Genomic DNA, 18872 nt, shown 5'->3' on the forward strand with positions numbered 1-18872 from the left:
GACAGATGCTTACGCGTATAAACATCCAAAATTAACCCGTGCTCTCCCGACCTCATGCATGCATAATTGAGGAAATGTGCACACCAAACACAGAACATCCTAGAATTTGTCCCCGTGCTGGACCGTGAATGTAGCTCAGTGTTGTGGGCTGTGACACAGGGCCTAATAAAACTGTTTATGGGCTCCTTGTCAACTGTTCTGTGATTACGTCCTCTACGCCTCGGGTCACGCTTAAGAGAAAATGGCATGCAGATGGAGGGCTCACACTCAGCCAAGTGTTGCTCACAATAACATGGTAATTCATAGAGTGGTTGAGAATTGAATTACTGGCTGCATGAGACTTCGCTTAGGAAACAGGAGGGGAGCCTCTTACCGAGTTCAGGGTGACACTCTATGATGTTATGTTTACTCTGCAAGAATTCTGTAATTTGTCAACACCAATAAATATGCACAGTATGTACATATGCATCTATATCTGAGAGTGTGGGTGTCCATTGATTTGTATGTTGTTTAGAGTAACCCAGAGACTTCACTGGATTACTTGTCTTGGTCATTGCCTGTGGCTTTCCAAGCCCACAGCTTCTTTAAATGTCACCTGATGAGAGCAGCACACATGTAAACACTGAACAGATGAAGAAAATCATCTGAGTAAAAGTCTGTATTCTGTAACCTTACCTTTCCATTCTCTTGACACCTGTGTTTATATAAAAGCTTATCTCAGGTTTTCTCTGACAAAGTACAAACACATGTGATTTTCATCTGTTTAGTCAATTTGATATTACAGCCCCATGGATTTTAATAATGGCTTAAAATACAGCCTCCTCCTATGTACTGATCACTTCATGCTTGTCTTGAACTGTGGGAATGATCATCGGGAGCAACTTGAGTCCACAGAAAAAAGCTGAAATCATGATGGTGTCATACTCTTCGAAATGTATGAACACCTACCAGTCATTTCCTCCGAGCATTAAGCTGTTCCAGCGGTTATTCCCCCATCCTTTGAATACGACATAATCGACAATGGTGTGCCAAAGGCCCCGCCCTGCAAAAACCAGTAAACCAGCGAGCAGACTCCCAGGGGCCCACTGAGGCCGTCCACGCCCTGACAGAGAGCAGCAGAACTTGGCTTTCTTCACCTACGGAGCCTTCAGAGCCTGTGACGACATGACTCTCCTCTCTTCTCCTCTTCTAGAGGTGATGCTTTATCAATATTACTATACAGTTAGTGATGAATTACAGGAAGCAGGTCAAACAACCTGTTCTTCAGTTTTCAAAGGTCAGAGCTCACAGCTTATTGTTTTAGGTCTCCCAATACTTGGATTGTGTAGAAAAATAGACTCGTTAGCATCACTCACGAAACGTAAATGTGTAAGAGATTTTAATTATCACGAGCGTTGCGCAATCTAAAGAAAACTCAAACTCGACTTAATATCTTAATAAATAGACTTCAAAGTCACAGCTTCCAGCCGTCAAGGTGTTAAACAATATTTCGGGTGAATTAAGCCACAATGATAGAACTGGATTTTCCTTTCAAGTGATTGATAATAATTAATGTTGACTCTTCACTTTACAACTTGTCACATTGGCAGTTCCAAATGGAAAAATGTCTCAGTTAGAGAGCGGGGCTTCAGAGTCATTTATGTAACGAAGAAAACACACCTCGATGTGCCATGATAGTCTGATGGTTAGAGGGCATACCATGTAACTGAAACCGACCTTTGTTGCATGTAATACCCCACTCTCTGTCCCGTGTTTCTCTACACCAGTGTTCACGTCAAGGACTAAACTGAAACAAATTAGACCACCGTTCCCCATTTGACAAGATATTGCCCCAGGGTCCCCCATCTGATAAGATTTTTGCTTTTAGATGTTTTATTACAGAAAGTGTTTAAACCCATGACTACAACAGTCATACACTCTGTCATTGTGTTACTTATGGATGGAATTACAGTGAAAATAAAATGATTCCCCTTTTTTCTGGGGACCCCCAGGAACCCCTTTAAGGACCCTTGGGGATCCTTGAGAACCACAGCTCTACATTAGCTCTCCACAGAGATCCCACTACACTGCTGTTAGGAGGACCCATCATTATGCCACCTTTGCTTGTTTACACTAAACTAAACTAAATTAAACTAAATTAAACTAAACTAGCGTAATGCCGCCCCCCGTGTGTACTTTCACATTGTTTGCTGGCGTTCTGGACAACAGCGCCGGCGTCTGTCCTGCAATGTCCAGCTCTCCCTTTTACACAGATGTCAGACTACCTCCGCTGCCGGCTTAAAGGCAGAACAACAATGCCCCCCCCCAATTCCTTGGTTGTACCTTAATATATGGCATAAAGGTGCAACATTCCTGCCTTGAACAGGCTGTGTAAAAGAGGCGACTGTCAGCTCTAGTATAAAGACAAAATGCTAAAATGAACCTTTACTGTTGTTTGTAGAGCTACAGTGTAACCTGGTTTAGGTTCTGCACAGTGAGAGATGTGATCTGGGATAAAGTCACGGTAAATGTACCACATCCTGGTTGGACGTCTTAAGAAGTAGCACAGTAGTTTATCAGCCTCACCGGTGCCGTTGGTGTCGACCATGAGCCCCTGGTTGACGTGGTTCTGGATGAGCAGAAGAGTTTGCTCGAAGATCTCCCCAGCTCGCGCCTGCTCCACCGTGTAGGGGTCCCGTGGATACCGGAAAAGAGCTAGCAACTCTCCTGGGGTACGAGGCTGACTGGAGGGATGAGGGATAGGGAGATGGGGTGTTAGGGAGGTGGGAGAGCAGGAAAGAGTGATGAAGGAGGAGGGACAACGAATACGATGTTATGTAAAGAAAAAGCAAAAAAAAAGAGTGAGAAATAGTAGAAAAATGTACGGGAGTAAAGAAAGGGTGAAAGAAAGACAAATAGAAAGAAAACAATTGCATGTTCAAACCACATTCTTCTGGATAGATTTTTTTTTCTGTTTTCCTTGAGGGCAGCAAAAGCAGGCAGAGCTTTCTCTGACACTTTCCAGAAAATGTCTTTGCTTCGGCTACAGCAGGTCAGAGAGTTCAAACAAGGAGAAGCCCAAAACATGCACAAACATCTTAATCATTTCACTCATGAGTTGGATCTCCTCCATCATAAGCCTACCGCTGAGTTTGTGCGCATGACTCTATGTTGTTCCTGCTTCCACTCCCTCCTGAAGACCACTGCACCGCTTTACTATCACCTCAAGTCATTTTTTAAAAATGTTTTCAACTCCGGCCTTTAAAGCTCAGCCAGAGTTTGACTTGAGGTTATGGCTTACCATTAAACCACATGCCAGATGCACAGGTGTTTGAAAACGAAAATCGTCTTATTTGGCAAGCACATTTAGATGATGTCATAATGCACATGAAAGTGAAGCTACTATGAAACACAAACACGTTATTTCACATCTTAATGTGTTAAAAAGAGAAAATGTGTTCAGTTGCAAAGCTTGTTAGTGGATTCCTGGTGCAGGAGCAATATACTGCATATGCAAATATTCTATAATAAACACGGAACATACATGTAGAAAAGGAAACATATAATGATATAAATATGTTATCATGTAATAAATAATAAAACTTTTCCTCCTACGGCCAACAACAGTAACGCTGGTGTGAAGCTGGGAGAACTGTTGCCAAGTCTTATCAAAGGTAAGTTTTGCTATTGATACATAGCTGAGCAGACGTTAACTCACCAGTCTTGCCAAGAGCTTCAGCCACTGTTGCGTTAACAAGACAAGAGGTTATAATACATCCCCTGAGCAGTGCTACTGCTACTACTTCAGGGCAGACTGGACGCTACAGCGACTCCGTATCGGAAAGTGATGAGGCGGTGAACAGAGCTGGGGGCTAGCTGGTTAGCGTGCTAACTTCAGTAGAAGAAAAGAAGTGATTGAAATAGAAGCAAAACGAGAAGGTTGCTTTGCTCTTGGTGAGTGAATGAAGGAAGTTTGATGCAGAACTCACAACGTTTCCTCTAGACTGGTAAGTAAACAGCTTTCAACGCTAATGTTGGCAAGAGCAAGGCTTACAAATAGCTCCTTTACTGGCAGTCACAGAATAAGAGGCAGACTGCTCCTCTGCACGTTACTCTGATCACAGAGCACATTGGCTGTGTTGCTGCTAAGTGTCACAGTTAGACCCTGAATGTTGTTTGTTGACAGAAGCAGCTGTCCATTATAGAAACAAAGTGCATCTGTGTTCCCCAGGTTTTAAATGATGAAAACTAAATGCAATTAAAGGAGCTATTTTGTTTTGCTATTGCTACAGAGCCAAGATTAGCATTAGCATGTCACTGTAGCGTCCAGTCTGCCCTGAAGAAGTAGCACTGCTCAGAGGATGTATCGTAACCACTTGTCTTGTACATTTAACTGTGGCTGAAGTTCTTGGCAAGAATGCTGAGGAAACAGTTGTTAATGTTAACATTAGCTAGGTAGCTATAGCAAAATGTACAAATAGCTCCTTTAAACAGAGATGGAAATCCCCTCATCTTCATTTAGGTTACCACTGTGTGTTTGTGTGTGTGTTTCTCTTCTTCACGTCTGTCTGTGTATATGGGTTTGTGAGTGAGTGAGTGAGTGAGTGTATGTATATGCATGCCAACAAAAACAACTGCTCAGCACATCGTTCAACAGGATGGAAACACTTATGAGTTATACTGAAACCACCTACATCTCTTTCAGTGACATAACTGCAATAGCACTGTTCTAATTGAAGCACTCTGATCCCTATGCACTGAAGCAGTGGGGTGCTGGCCAGGATCTCTGAAACTTGCAGCAAAATTAGCGCTCCTTTTGAATGGCCACACTCTTTGCCTGAAGGCTCTGACTCAAACATGCAAGTCATGCGCCAAGATGATGTGAGACAAGCTATTTGTGTTCTAACTTAGGCCCTGTGAGCGTTAGCTCTGCACTGAGTCACTGCAGGAGAAAATATTTCAATTAGTCTAAATGTAAAAGGAGTGATGACATAAGGCTGCTGCAGACTGTTGCGCTAATCTGCTTAGTTACAATCTATATCAAAGATGCGTTTAATTTTTAGACTTTCACATTTCTTAAGTGCAACATAGTACAAAAAAATATGACCAAAATGTGCTGTTGTATATGGAGCTGCGTTAAGTTTTAGACTTTGTGGCAATTAAATGGAGTACGGTTGTCCTGATCATCCTGATCCGAGTCATTTAGTCCCGAGTCCTGATCTGATACACGCAGTGTACACTTCAATATGTAAAAGTTATTAAAATCAATCCAATGTGTATGCTTGACAATTGAAAAGAACTGCAATGCATTAAGAAAAAAAATCCTGAATCCTTAATTCCTCAATGTTTTTTTTTTTTTTTTTTACAATTATTTTCAAATCATAAGTGGAGGCGATGCAGTGTGCAGTGAGGCTAAGCAATGACAGGGGGAAAACATCAGACCTCCAAATGTCTGTGGTAAAGTAATGTCTGTGGTGTGGAGAGGGGAAGGCGTACCGTGGCTCCAAAAGCTCCAAAAGACGGCAAAAACCTGTGGTCTCTACCACTGCAACGGGCTAGTCATCCAAAGCGATGAATTCAATTACCCACTCTAGGGGGGGTGAGGAAATTTCTCTCTCCTTTTAAAAGAATCCTCCAGTGTGTGTTGCCTCGGTGCGGCCTCTGCCTGAGTGAACTCACTGTATTCCATTTATTATTTTTTTTAGGTACTGTAGTATTGAACGCTCTGTTACTACCACCTCATGAAATGCTCGCATCGCAGCTATTACAAGTGACTGTTGGACTGCATTTGCTTTACAATTTAAAATACTTCCACACTGCTGACATTTTAGCCGCGTCTTGCCACAAATCGTGCTCTCCGTTTATGACACCTGCACGACAGCTGATAAACAAAGGATTGGGCTTAGGTTTGTGCTCAACAAAACCGATACCCATCAGTTAAAAAAAGGCCTTGATCGGCCCCCGATACCGATCTTTGAGATCAGATCGAGACATCCCTAAATGCAAGCCTGATCAATAACACAAAGTAATGGCTGTACATGACCGGTTCTCTATAGCAGACACTGCACAGGAAGAAAGTACACCCCTCTTTTTTTGGGCAAACTGTGTGCTGTGAAACGTTAGTATAATTGTTCACCACAATCTTAAATTGCAGTTTTATTGTAAGATTTATGTTTAACATTACACATGTCGGACGTAACATGATGCCTCCCTGCTAACATGTGATGAACAGCGTGGCTTTCTGGTTCCGTCACTGGAGGGACTTGAGGTGTGTGTGTGTGTGTGTGTTAGAGTTGAGGTTAGAATGATGTTAATGAGGGTTAGCGTTTGGGTCAGGCCTTTAGTTATGATGGTTGAGGTTGGGGTTAGGGGCTAGGGAATGCATTACATGTACAGTATGTCAATGTGTGTCCTCACAAAGACAGAAGTACAAACAAGTGTGTGTGTGTGTGTGTGTGTGTGTGTTGTTGTGTGAGTTTGTCATTATCTTACCCATCAAAGAGACGTCTCCTTGTGGACTCAATAGCACTGTCCACGTTACGGATGGCCTGCTCTATGGAGGTGCTCACAAAGGTGTCTCCCTCTCTGCTGACTGCAGGAACTGTGGTCAGACAGAGACAGACAGAGAGCCTGACCAGATTTGAACCGAGATACAAAACGTTTAACATGACTGAATCTGCCGTTTCATCGGCCATATGCAATAAGCGAAATAAAATAATAGTCATATGTGTGGATTATTCACTTCCTAAATTCAATCAAAATGCCCATTTAAATGTTACAAAAATATTTTTTATAAAGCATTTGTGCTATTGTGCAACTATATGCTGCACATACATGAGGTCAGCAATGCTCTAAAGACTGTAATAGTTAGTACATAGATCCTGGGTCAACTAATGCTCCTTATTTCCAGCTGCATATTGTAAGTGACTTCAGCTTCCCTCCTGGAGGTGGAATGAACACATTTCTGGCACACGCCTTTATCTTAGTGTGCCATTGAAAACAGAGAGATTGTGACGTGAGGACTAAGGGAGTCCAACAACAACTGAGCACGGTGATACAGTTTATGGTTCACCAGCAGAGTGCTGTGGTCTGACCTGAGAAATCTCAGCAGGAAACACCAACTCACACAGGGAGGAGCTGATAGGAATCTAATAGCATTGCAGCAGAGTGTGACTAAATTACTGACTGACTTGGACAACGAAGATCAGCAGTGGACTTTGATCTAATGTGACAGTGATATACACTGAACATACTAAATATTACATCTCTTTTCCTTCTGTAACTTTGTGATGTCACAACAAAGCAGTCACCGCTCTCAGCCATGCCCTCAAGCCTTGCAGGATTTGGTTTCTCTGAGTGTTGAACCTGAAATCTGCCGTATTGATTAGCTCACTGACCTGTTGTTACTAGAGCTCCAGCGAGAAGCCCGAGAGAGGTGATGCAGAACTACACTGAGATGGTTTTTGGTTCTTCAAACCACAAATATATCTTCTTATGAATCAACACTTCAAATAAAACACAGAAGTGTAAAATATGGAACCTTTAATCTATGAAATTATCAGAAAGTTTTTTTCGTTTTACAGCAGATGTACAAATGACAAAACATGGTAGATCACCAAAGACTTTATCACCATATTTGCTACAGCATTGATAAGCAACACGTTTAAACCTTTCTTGCTAATGTGGTGCACTAACTCGCCCCGCCTCTCAGCCAGAATGGCACAAAGTGTGAGGTTATGAGGTGCTGACATCTTACCTGTGACGGTGAGCACCATGCTAGCCACCTGGTAGCCGATGGGATTGCGAGCGACACACTCGTAGCGTCCAGCGTCAGCAGTGCCCACGTCCTTCACCTCCAGGTAACCCTCAGGGCTGATGTGAAACTTGCCACTTTCTGTCACCTGCACACCATCCTGGGAGGGAGACGGAAGGGGGAGAGACAAAAGGGAAAAGGTCATGACCCCGGAGAACTAGCATGTGAAGGTGGGGATCAAATTAGGTTTGATGAAGTTATATCAGACCAACCTGAATAAGCTTCAACATTTTAATCACTCAGTTACGTCATTATTTACTTTAAAAATGACAATTTGTGTAACCACACACATTTCCTGGCCCCAGTCCCTTTCGTCTTCACAGTTCTCTTTTCTAACCCCCTGACCTCTGCAGTGAAGAGGTGACGGGCACCTCACTCCACCTCACAACAGGAGCTCGAGCATCTAACCTTGTTCCAGGTGAGGACAGGCTGTGGCTGGCCCTGAGCACTGCAGGGAATCTGGACATCCTGGCCAGACTCAACCGTCAGGTCCCTTGGAGCATTTGTGAAAACAGGCGTTACTGAATGAGTTAAAACATACACACACACACGCGCATGTGTTAATGATTATGCACCAGTGTTCCAAGTAGTGTACATGTAAAATGAATTGTGCAATCAATCACAGCATACATGAAACTCTTGAGACTTATCTTAGCCTTTTTACTGTGCTGCACATACTCAAAAGTACAGACACACACTCCCAGTGTTTGTGTTACACTGTACTTGCTATTTTTCTTTCCTCGATTACAGTACTGCAAAACATCAAACAGCATGGAGGTCGAGGGAGATGAAAGCATGCTGTATTTTCAAAGGAAATAATGCCGTGCTTCATTTGGTAGAAAAACTCATTGTGGAGAAAAATTCCTGTCAATATTCATACAGTGATTTCCACTTTTTCCCTCAGTATGTTGTGTCCGTCATTTTCTGTTTTATTAACTTCTACTCACAGATGTTACAGTGAAAACAGCTGTTTTCCATTTGTTTACAGAGATTGAGTAGGTCAACCATCACTGACTGCACGCGCGCGCACGCACGCACGCACGCACGCACGCACGCACGCACGCGTACAGACGCTCGTGTGATTATTTAGTCCAAGAGTGTGTGTGATTACTACAACTGCAGCCATGCAGATGCACTTGTGTGTGCACGTGTGACTCCTAACACACAGGCATGCGTAAATGGTAAATGGACTGCGCTTTTCTAGTCTTAATCACCACTCAAAGCGCTTTACACTACTAGTCACATTCACCCATTCACATTCATACAGCGCTTGTTATATAGACAGCTATTACACACACACTCATACACTGATGGCACATCAATGGTGCACTGGTATATGAGTGGTACATTGGTATCTTGCCCAAGGACACTTGGACATGTGGACTGGAGGAGCCGGGAGTGGACGACCCGCTCTACCTCCTGATTATTTGCTTTGAGCTGCAGCCACAGCGTGTGTCAGTAGATCTGGGTGCTCATCCTGCAACTGTGACTCCTAACTCTCTTGTTGTTCTATCTGTTTGAGTTGTTTGTTTATTTCTATTTTTATTTAATTTTGTTTTTAAGTATGTATATATGTCTAATTTTCCATCGGGCTGTTACTATAACAATGATTAGGTGAGGCATGAAACGCTACCTTTGCTAAAAAGAAAGATGGAAAAGAAGCAATGATGAGTCGTGGTCTCCTTCAAAGAATAGCAGGATATGAAGTTAGAACTGACTGAACTTATGTGTGCAGAGGTCTGTGTGGATATATCACAGCCTGGTGTCGTTTTCAGGGGATTTAATGAAGGTAAACGCAGTGAAAGGCTGTGCGTAACATGACATTTGCAAATTTAATAGCACATCAGTCCTGCTGCCGTCACATTGGTGGTGCGCAGGTAGGAATTTTTTAATACCCACAACCCCCGACCTGAGGTGAGAGCCAGCGCGCCTCTGAGTTTCCGGCTTTCACATTAAGTGTTTAAATGAAGTAATCTGCTGGCGCAGCACGTCTGAAGCAAGTAGTTACTGTAGTTTGACATAATGTGGTTAAAACAGGAAAGTCAGTGAATCAGTCTGCATTGATCTACGAATGTATGTTGGTGAGTCTTACAGTATCTGCTGTCCACAGATGCAGCACCTAAAGAAAGCAGGACTCACCCGGGCTCATCATCGGCTCTTTTCCAACTTTCTTTTTAGCAAAAGTAGCGTGTCAAACATTACTGAACTATATGCCCATATACAAGTGAGATACATTAGAATTATTGCTGAAATAATGTAAAATAATGTACTGTCTGATATGTACTGTCTGATATGATCACCTAAAAAGTTTCATTCTTATAGTAACTACCTGATGGGATCATTGATACAAACATAGCTGTTTAAATAAAGCCACATAACAAAAACAGATAAATGAATCATACTGGGCTGTTAATGTGTCCACAGTTAGAAAGAGCTGGTTATCCTGGTTCTTCTTGGTTGGAAAAGTTTAGATAAAGCCTGACCATAAAGAGTTGCACATGTGCACAAGAGACGCACGTGTGTCTGCATAGCTGAGTTGTACTTATCACACACAGGCACACATACATACACACACATGGGACTTTAAGTAAATAGTCACACAAGCACATGTGTCTTGTCCTCCCACACACACACACACACACACACACACACACACACACACACACACACACACACACACGCACGCACGCACGCACAAACAGTGTCCCTGTGTTCCACCGTTTTGTCTAAGCTTCGTGATAGAACCACTCTGCAGCTGAGGTGTTTGGCGGGAGCGGGTGGATGTTTGCCCCCACACACACCATGTTCAAATTACTGCATGGTTCCCATGCAGCAGCCAGCAATGAGCCACCTGGCCATGGGAAAACCCCACGAGTTTGAGAACACAAAGTTGAGTGGGAGGCAGTTTCATAGTCGTCTGACACCAATTAACTGCCTTTAAATCAAAGCTGAACTTTGTAAAACACAGGGCTGACTGCAGTGTACAGTACACCAGCATCACAGCTGCACACAACTTGTTTCCAGAGGATTCAAGAATAAAACACAGTTACATCAAAATAGTAAATAACATTATAGTCATACTGAAATGTGGTGTCATGCTTAACATATACACAATAATGAAGACATCCTGTTCATCTCTGCTTTCACTTTCTTCAGTGCTCTGTCTATCACTGCGCACAGTGCTCTTAGCATATGGCAACCATCACACTCTGCCAGCACGGTTGTAGGCTTGAACAGGACTTTAACAGTGTGGGGCCATTATGCAACCTGTACTTTGAGCCATGTTAACAGCCATTACTACATGGAAAAACATGGTGTCATCTTGGAATTACAGACTGCCATGCTTTCCTGTGCTAAACCAAGCCTGTAATTTCAGCTACACACAAACAAACACACACACACACACACACACACACATGACACAACCATCTACACAAAAAACACAGTGTGACTTCTGTATGCCTTCTTCTGAACATGCAAACACATGCACACACCAAATTAATTACACAGTATAGTATAGTATATTTACAGTGCATACACACACATACAGATGCAGAACTTGCCCACACACACACACGCAAACGCACACGCACACACACACACACACACACACACACACACACACACACAGCTACATGTCTTTGAGTGTTTACATGCATTTTAACAGTAATAGCTGACTCGCATGTGTAAGCGACAAATTAGCTGTGAATGACGGGGACTGCACCACTCCCCTCCTCTTAACATTTTACCACCTAGCACACCCCCCCCCCCCCCCTCCTCCTCCTGCACAAACACACAGTGTTTGAAGAGGCAGACACTATAGCAGCCTGTGTATGGCGGCCAGGTTCCAGCAGTATGTTTAAGTTGCCTGTGTTATAGAACCTACATTTCCATGTTCACCATAGCAGCCTGGCTTCAGTCATCTTTTGTCAATGAATCTAATTTCTAATTAATCTAATGGCAGTTTACAATGAACAGCATCATCTACTCCCTCACCTCTCTGCTGGATGCTGAGCTGAACAGCCGTCTGCACAGTCCCCACAGGGCTGACGGCCTGGCACTCGTACTGGCCCTCGTCATGGGCTGCCACCCGAGTGATGCGGAGAGTACCAGAAGACAGGACCGCGTGACGGCGGTCCAGGGGTAACGGGCTGCCCCCCCTTGTCCAGGCGATCACTGGTTGTGGGTAACCGCTCGCCTCGCAAGGGAAGTCCACCGTGTGACCCTCCAGGACTGACTGGTCCTGCGGTGTGACTGTGAGCTGTGGGATCGCTGCAGGCAGAAGGGGGGGGGGGGGGGGGGGGGGGGGTTGTATAGAATCCATAACAAATTAAGTGGCAGGATGAATAAACATCAGCTTAACTGATAGCATGAGCAATATAAAAATCTTGTTTGTAAATATCAGCAAGAGACACACTAACAGATTCACACATCTTTGGTATTTGAGAGCTGACATCTGCAAGCTCTGGAACAAGGTATTTTAAGAGTTACAAGTAGGAAATCACATCAGTGTGGAGGGGTTCGGCTTCATGCGAGAGCTGTCCTTACGCTGAGGGGAGACGCTGCCACCTGATTCACATTCTTGTTGTTGTTGACTGAATTTACTTTGTATAACATGAGTTCCTGTGATGTCTGACGACAATAACGACCCAGATAGCAAAATAAATTCAGCCCATACTTGGGCCACGTGCTTGTTTTCTTATGGCCCAGCATATGCCTGAATCTGGCCCACATACAGCACAATTGTCAGATCCTACTTCCACATCTGGACCAATTGTGGTTTACACACAGAAAATCTTCCGGAGGATAACAGCTGATATCTCCTGAGATAGCAATAAACAATCACTACATTAACTAGTGTGAGTAGATATCGGTTGAAAAGCACTGTTATATTGATAAATAGCTAATTAATAGCTTCTTATTGAGGCCCATGCCAAAGTTTTAAACAAGCTGAAACTCTGGAAGGACAGTAAAAAGATGATAGTGTAGAAAACACAAGATGCAGGAAGCTTTTTACAAACAATATTTAAACCACAGTGAGAATGTTCAAATATTTACATGCTGAGAAAATCCCCCTAGAAGAGAGCATTATCTTTTAATAAATCCAATGGCAAAATGGATTCCAATTCCTACCTTGTACAATGATATAAGCTGTGGCATGTATGGTGTCAACGTTATTGGAGGCAAAACAGGTGTATTGTCCCCCATCGGCCTGGACCACGTTCTGGATAAACAGCCCTCCAGAGGGGGTGATGTTGATGCGAGCGTCGTTGGGCAGCGGGGTCCGGTCGCCCTTTGTCCAGGAGACCCGGGGCTGTGGCTGGCCTGTGGCACTGCACTCCAGGGTGACACTCTCTCCCACCAGTACCTCAGTGTTCTGGGGCTGGATCACGAAACTTGGCCGTGCTGGAGGAGCGGGGGGGTGGGGGGGTGAGAACGTGGGAATGGGGTTAGGTTAATTAGATGAGAGGTAATAACATTTTTCATTTGTCTGCTTTGAGAAATTTCATGGTATTAGGTAACCAGTGACGACCTGAATAAATGATGACAGAGAAAGCTTTTGAGAAACATTTGAAAGGTCTGTTCATGCACAATGATCATCAATAACGCCACTTTGTCTTTGACTGTAACTTCCTTCATGTGTAACAGAATGTGGTCGCATCCTGTCCATATTTGGCCAGTGGTTACAGTGGAGTCAGAGGAAATATGTACACAGCGAGGGGCCTGGCGTTTACAATCACACAGAAACAGGAAACGCACAACATCTGCTCTCAGAAACTGTTCCTTAACGAGGGGTTGTCACCGGGGTCATCCGTCACCCCAGCGATGACCCTTGGGTCATCTAGAGACGGCCCTGCTAATCTCCCACGGCGACAACTACTGGCACTATGACTGATTGATGTGTGAGTGTGTATATGTGTCAGGCAGAAGACAGAGAGACAGAGCAACAGAGACAGAGAGGACAGAATGTACTTGTGTGTGTCTGTGTGAGTGTGTGGAGGGAAACTTTGACATGAAAGCCGGCAGGCTTTGCTCACGGCTCAGTGGGACATCCCAGTTATTTGACCTGCTGAACTCTGCAGGTAACCTCAGTGCTACTCAGAGCACAGACTCCCTACATCATCTCATACTGATGGTAAACCATAGTGTCACCCCCAATGACACTATAGTTAAACTAGGATATCTCACTCACAAAACCTTAATCCAACTCCTCACGTCACTTCTTCTCCAATTCCAACGAATGTGGAAATACATCAAGTTAAAGACTACATTAATGTTCATTAATAACGTTTAATTTTTCCACTTCCTGCTAAACATGAACATTATCAGCAGGAGCCTGTCATAGCACACCTGGCTGAAGCTTTAACGATCCCATATAGTATAAAGTCAGATGTCCATGTGTTGTTTGATTATAAAGCAGGTCTAGGTTCTATATTTATACTGTGAAAGTATCAAAGCCTCAGTCTACAGAGAAAAGCACACAGCCTGTGTTCTGAAGTGTTTACCTGAAATCTGCTTTATTTTTATTTGGTCACTCAGAAAACAGTCAGCATATCAGGCTCAGAGCCTCCTCTCTTCTGATTGGCTCACTGACCTGTTGTTGCTAGAGTTCCAGAGAGAAGCCGGAGAGAGGAGATATAAAACTACACTGAGAAGGTTTTTGGTTCTTAAAACTACAAATATATCTTCTTATGGATCAACACTTCAAATAAAACACAGGAGAAGTGTAAAATATGGGACCTTTAATCTGTGATGTAGATTACATTCCTGGACATTGCTATGACTGAGACTACTACTCTTCAGTAATTAAGAGGTTGCCTGAGATGAGCAGAGGTTGAGGTTAAAAGCAGCCACTTACAGGGGGCTCCGAAATACCGCAGTGTGACCTGTGAAGTCTTGACCTCCCCAGCCACGTTTTTGGCCATGCACTGGTAGACTCCCTGGTCTGTCTCCCTGGTGTCCTGGATCATCAGCGTCCCGTCTTCCAGCAGGTTCAGACGACTGTCGTCACGCATGTTCAGAGCGTTGCTGCCAGGAGTAAACGGAGATACACACAACTGATTAAACATAAACCAATACATGTATACAATATATTCTCATACTGTGCTTTTCTAATTCCATATAATCATAATAACACTATCAGTGATGGCTGTGTAATTATTGGCTTTATCCCTACCTTTTTTTTTTTTTTTTTTTTTTAAATGGGAATGGCAATGGCACAACTCAGTGACTCAATTTATGGGGCCTGATCACATGCATTATATCAGCTTTAAACTGGAACTAGCTCAAAGCCTGTCATTGATGTCATATCCCTTATACCCATGTGTCAGTGTTGTGGTTGCCTGCCAAAAGCTCAAAATTGACTTTTTATCCAGTTTTAAGCCACATTTTTAAGATACAATTTTTACACCTTGGTGAGTTTCAGCTCTATATTTGAACCAGATGAAGGATTTTAGTCGTCGGACGTCTGGATCTGAAGTTATCAGAGAAACAAGCTGAGGAAAAGTTAGACAGCTCAGCTCCCAGCTGCTGGAGACGTCCTGTCCTGTGTCACTGAAGAGCGTCGCTGAATCTCTGGTTTTTAAAGTGAAACTACTCTATTCAGTGTTTCTACTGGTTTTAATCCCCTGGTGTGTTTGTTATGGAGAGGAGGAAACCTCTGTGGATAATTCGGCTGCTGGTAAAAACCTGCTGAACGTCTGTTTCATAAGTTATCAGAGAAACAATCAGAACAAAGGTTAGCATCAATCTCACCTCCAACTCTTCCCTGAGTCTCTGTCCTCCGTACAGCGTCGCTCAAACAATGACTATTAATGTGAAACAGCTTCCTTCAGTGTTTTTAACCGTTGTAATCACAGAGTCTGTTTGATTTGGAGAGGAGGACACCTCTGTGTAAAATTTGGCTTCCAGTAAAAACCTCCTGAACCACTGATACTGAAGGAATCCAAACCAGGTGAAGCTTACGGCAATGGTAGTGAAGACAACTCCCACGATCCCAGACTACTTCTTGACGTCATCCAAAGCCGTCATTTGTTATTGTTTTGATTGAGAGACCCCTAGCTGCAGAAGTTACATACTGGGCGTAACATTGGTGCATAACATGCAGTGTCTTACTTGTTCCTGAGCCAGATGATCTGTGGTTTGGGGTTGCCTTCGGCCCTGCAGGTGAAGTAGACAGTGTTCCCTGATGTAACGTCCACATCCTGGGGCTCTGAGGTGATCCTGGGTACCTCTGGAGGAGGAGGTCAGATTGGATGATAGGTGTAAATGCATATCCATTCATACGTATGTACCTGCATCAAGCTTCTAGTCCCACCTGCCACAATCTAGAAGCATTCTTTCATCAACATTTCTAACATAAAGAAGAATCCATGGGGATGGGGATAAATCTGTGTCCACCAGCATGTAAACCAAATCTCACCCCTTAACAAGCTGCAGAAATTCAGACTAAGAACACCAGCCCGTGTCTCCCCTTACCACCAAATTACTCCACATTAACACTGGGGCTGGGTGATTGCAGTGGCTTGGAAATCCTGTTTTGTGGTAACCCATCAAGGCCCGATGCGGATGCTCATCAGACACCACATGTGCAGGGAGGTGGCACTTCATCTCAAGGAGGGTGGCTGTTTTGACAGCTGCTCCACCCGCTGTGCATTGTTCCGCCCCGCTTACAGGGGGAGAGAATAAGGAAGGAGGGAGGTGGGCGTGGTGTCCACCATGTTTCTAAGCAGACATTCTTCCCCTGCCGCTGCCTCGCTATGCAGACACATGGAGTGGAGGGGGGGGGGGTTGCGTTGAGCAAGAATGGGCACGTTGGGGCCATCAAATTAGCTGCAGAGATTTAAATGCGGTTGAGTTACAGTCAGCTGCCAAATAGCCTGCCTGTCTGGCCTCAGACTGCAGCATTCAGTGAAAGCTGAATGAAACACAGAGTTAAGACGGTTGGATTTACTGTTATAGAAACCAACTGGACATGCACCAAGCAGACGCACACTGAAATGTGTGCACTTTCTTCTCTACTTGCAGTGTTGAAAGGTATCAAAGTATCAAGTATCAAATCAGTGCACTGAATATAAAACAATCAATGCACATAAAATGTTTGTAGTTGCCTTCTTCATACAATAGAAGCTGTGGTCAACTTAAACGAATGTTGGTCAGAGTGGATTTTAGCTGCGACTAGTTTTCATGGCAGAAGAAAAGTATCTGCTTCACTGAAACATCTCAAACCACTTCTACTGGCCACAGCTATTTTTCCTAAGACAACTAAATTATCCTTCAATCTCTTCACCACGCCATCCTCTTCTTCTTATAACTTAAATTTTCCAATTCTAAAATATGTAATGACATTAATTAATCATGATGTAAGAGCAAAGGTTACATCACATATTCATGTATCGCAGCCATCAGAAGAAAGTTTCAATACCAGTGGGCCCCTCCATGCCACTGTTCCACTCATGAATGCACACGCACACACGCACGCATGCACGCACGCACGCACGCACAAACACACATACGCAGCATCCTCATCTCATAGATGGACTGAGCAGCTGCTGGTGGTCTGATCCTAGAGAGACCGGAGGCCAAATTCAGGGGCTCCTGACTCATATTTTACCCAGACCAGAGACACAGCTGGTGATGTGTGAAGACTGAAACAGCTGGTGCCTGCAGACCTCAGACACAAAAGAAGGATACACCTGTGTGTGTGTGTGTGTGTGTGTGTGTGTGTGTGTGTGTGTATGTGTGTGTGTGTGTGTGTGTGTGTATACACGAAACAGGGCTGACTAAGCTTACCTGGTTTATAGACTGAGTTTTGCTTTAAGTTGGGAGAGTGTGCGTAAGAATAGGCACATGGAAAACACATGCATGATGCTATGCAGCCATGTGTGTATGGCTTCACGTGTGCTTGCCAGATATGTGGTTTTTTTTTCAATGTAAAACTCAATTAGGTTTCAATCGGGTGGTCCTCCCTGGTTGATGCTGTTAATGTTGCAACACATTCAAGTTCCACAGAGATAATCAGGCTAATTTCCACTACAGATGACAAAATAATGCAACAGCTGAAAACAATCAGGGGCCAGTTTCACAAAGACTGTGGCTCAGATAGAACCATCAGTGAGACTTCAGATAGACGTCTGAGTTCATCTGCTGCACAAAGCAGTTCAGTTCTTGACTATCTGAAGCTCGACTGTGGTACACTGAATTCTGGGTAAATTAAGACAGAAAATTTGAGAGAAAATTTAGAATTCAACAATTACAATAACATTTTACTTTGGAAAGTCAGTTTAGAGTGAACCAATAAAAAGAAACATCTGATTTGGAAAAAAATAACTTCTCATCGCTCTCTCCACAACAATGTTAGCAAACCACATATTATGAGCCATGTTTTCCTGTGTCTTGTTGTTGGAAGCTTCTGGTCAGCGCTGGTGTCATTGATTATTACCATGGTAACATTGGTCTTGGTTTGAGTTAGCCTGGGGGTAGGGTGTCTCATTTTTTTTTTTTATTAAAATGAGTCAGTCTTTATTTTTGTGAAACGGTCTGACTTGCATTAGACAAAACTATGAGCAACATGAGGACTGGACCAACACAACAGACCAGTCTGAGATATCTTAGTGAAACTGGCCCCTAGTCTTAAAATACATTTCACAGTATAAATTAAACTGGTCCATTTATGAAAACCCCTCCCCGCATTAATCTACATACATGACTGTGCCTGTTCTGCATGTGCCAACAAACATCCCATGATATCAGAAACATCGCACTCTTTTTTTTCTCCGTACCACAGTTGAGCTCCTCAGCCGTGAGCGTTGCCACCGATCTGCCCTGCAGGCGGCTGGGGTAGTCGCAGGTGGCGGCGGCCTGGGCATTACCCGACTCAGCGTACTGCTTCAGCAGGTCGGCCAGCCACAGCAGCTCACAGTCACAGTTTAATGCGTTGGAATCCAGTCGCCTGAACACAACATGTACAGACGCATATACACAGATCAATGAGACATGGCCACGTAGTCCATACATAAAGCATACAGTATGTGACATGTTACTGCAGGGTTGAGTGTGTGTGTGTGTGTGTGTGAGAGAG

The 18872-nt window shown here is 43.7% G+C and overlaps 1 protein-coding gene across 2 annotated transcripts in view; it reads right to left on the minus strand.

Moving 5' to 3' along the window:
• The window catches only part of LOC130180045 (peroxidasin), a 58063-nt gene that overhangs the window by 14332 nt on the left and 24859 nt on the right, over positions 1–18872 (minus strand). For both annotated transcript variants that reach the window (XM_056393337.1, XM_056393336.1), the window contains 9 exons: positions 18574–18743; positions 15908–16025; positions 14652–14821; positions 12926–13198; positions 11789–12064; positions 8201–8313; positions 7736–7892; positions 6472–6580; positions 2566–2723 (listed from right to left, as the gene is read on the minus strand). In XM_056393337.1, the coding sequence (XP_056249312.1) occupies positions 2566–2723; positions 6472–6580; positions 7736–7892; positions 8201–8313; positions 11789–12064; positions 12926–13198; positions 14652–14821; positions 15908–16025; positions 18574–18743 (1544 nt within the window). The remainder of the gene's footprint in view (positions 1–2565; positions 2724–6471; positions 6581–7735; positions 7893–8200; positions 8314–11788; positions 12065–12925; positions 13199–14651; positions 14822–15907; positions 16026–18573; positions 18744–18872) is intronic.

Source organism: Seriola aureovittata, chromosome 13 (genome assembly GCF_021018895.1).
Source record: "Seriola aureovittata isolate HTS-2021-v1 ecotype China chromosome 13, ASM2101889v1, whole genome shotgun sequence".
Classification (NCBI taxonomy): domain Eukaryota; kingdom Metazoa; phylum Chordata; class Actinopteri; order Carangiformes; family Carangidae; genus Seriola; species Seriola aureovittata.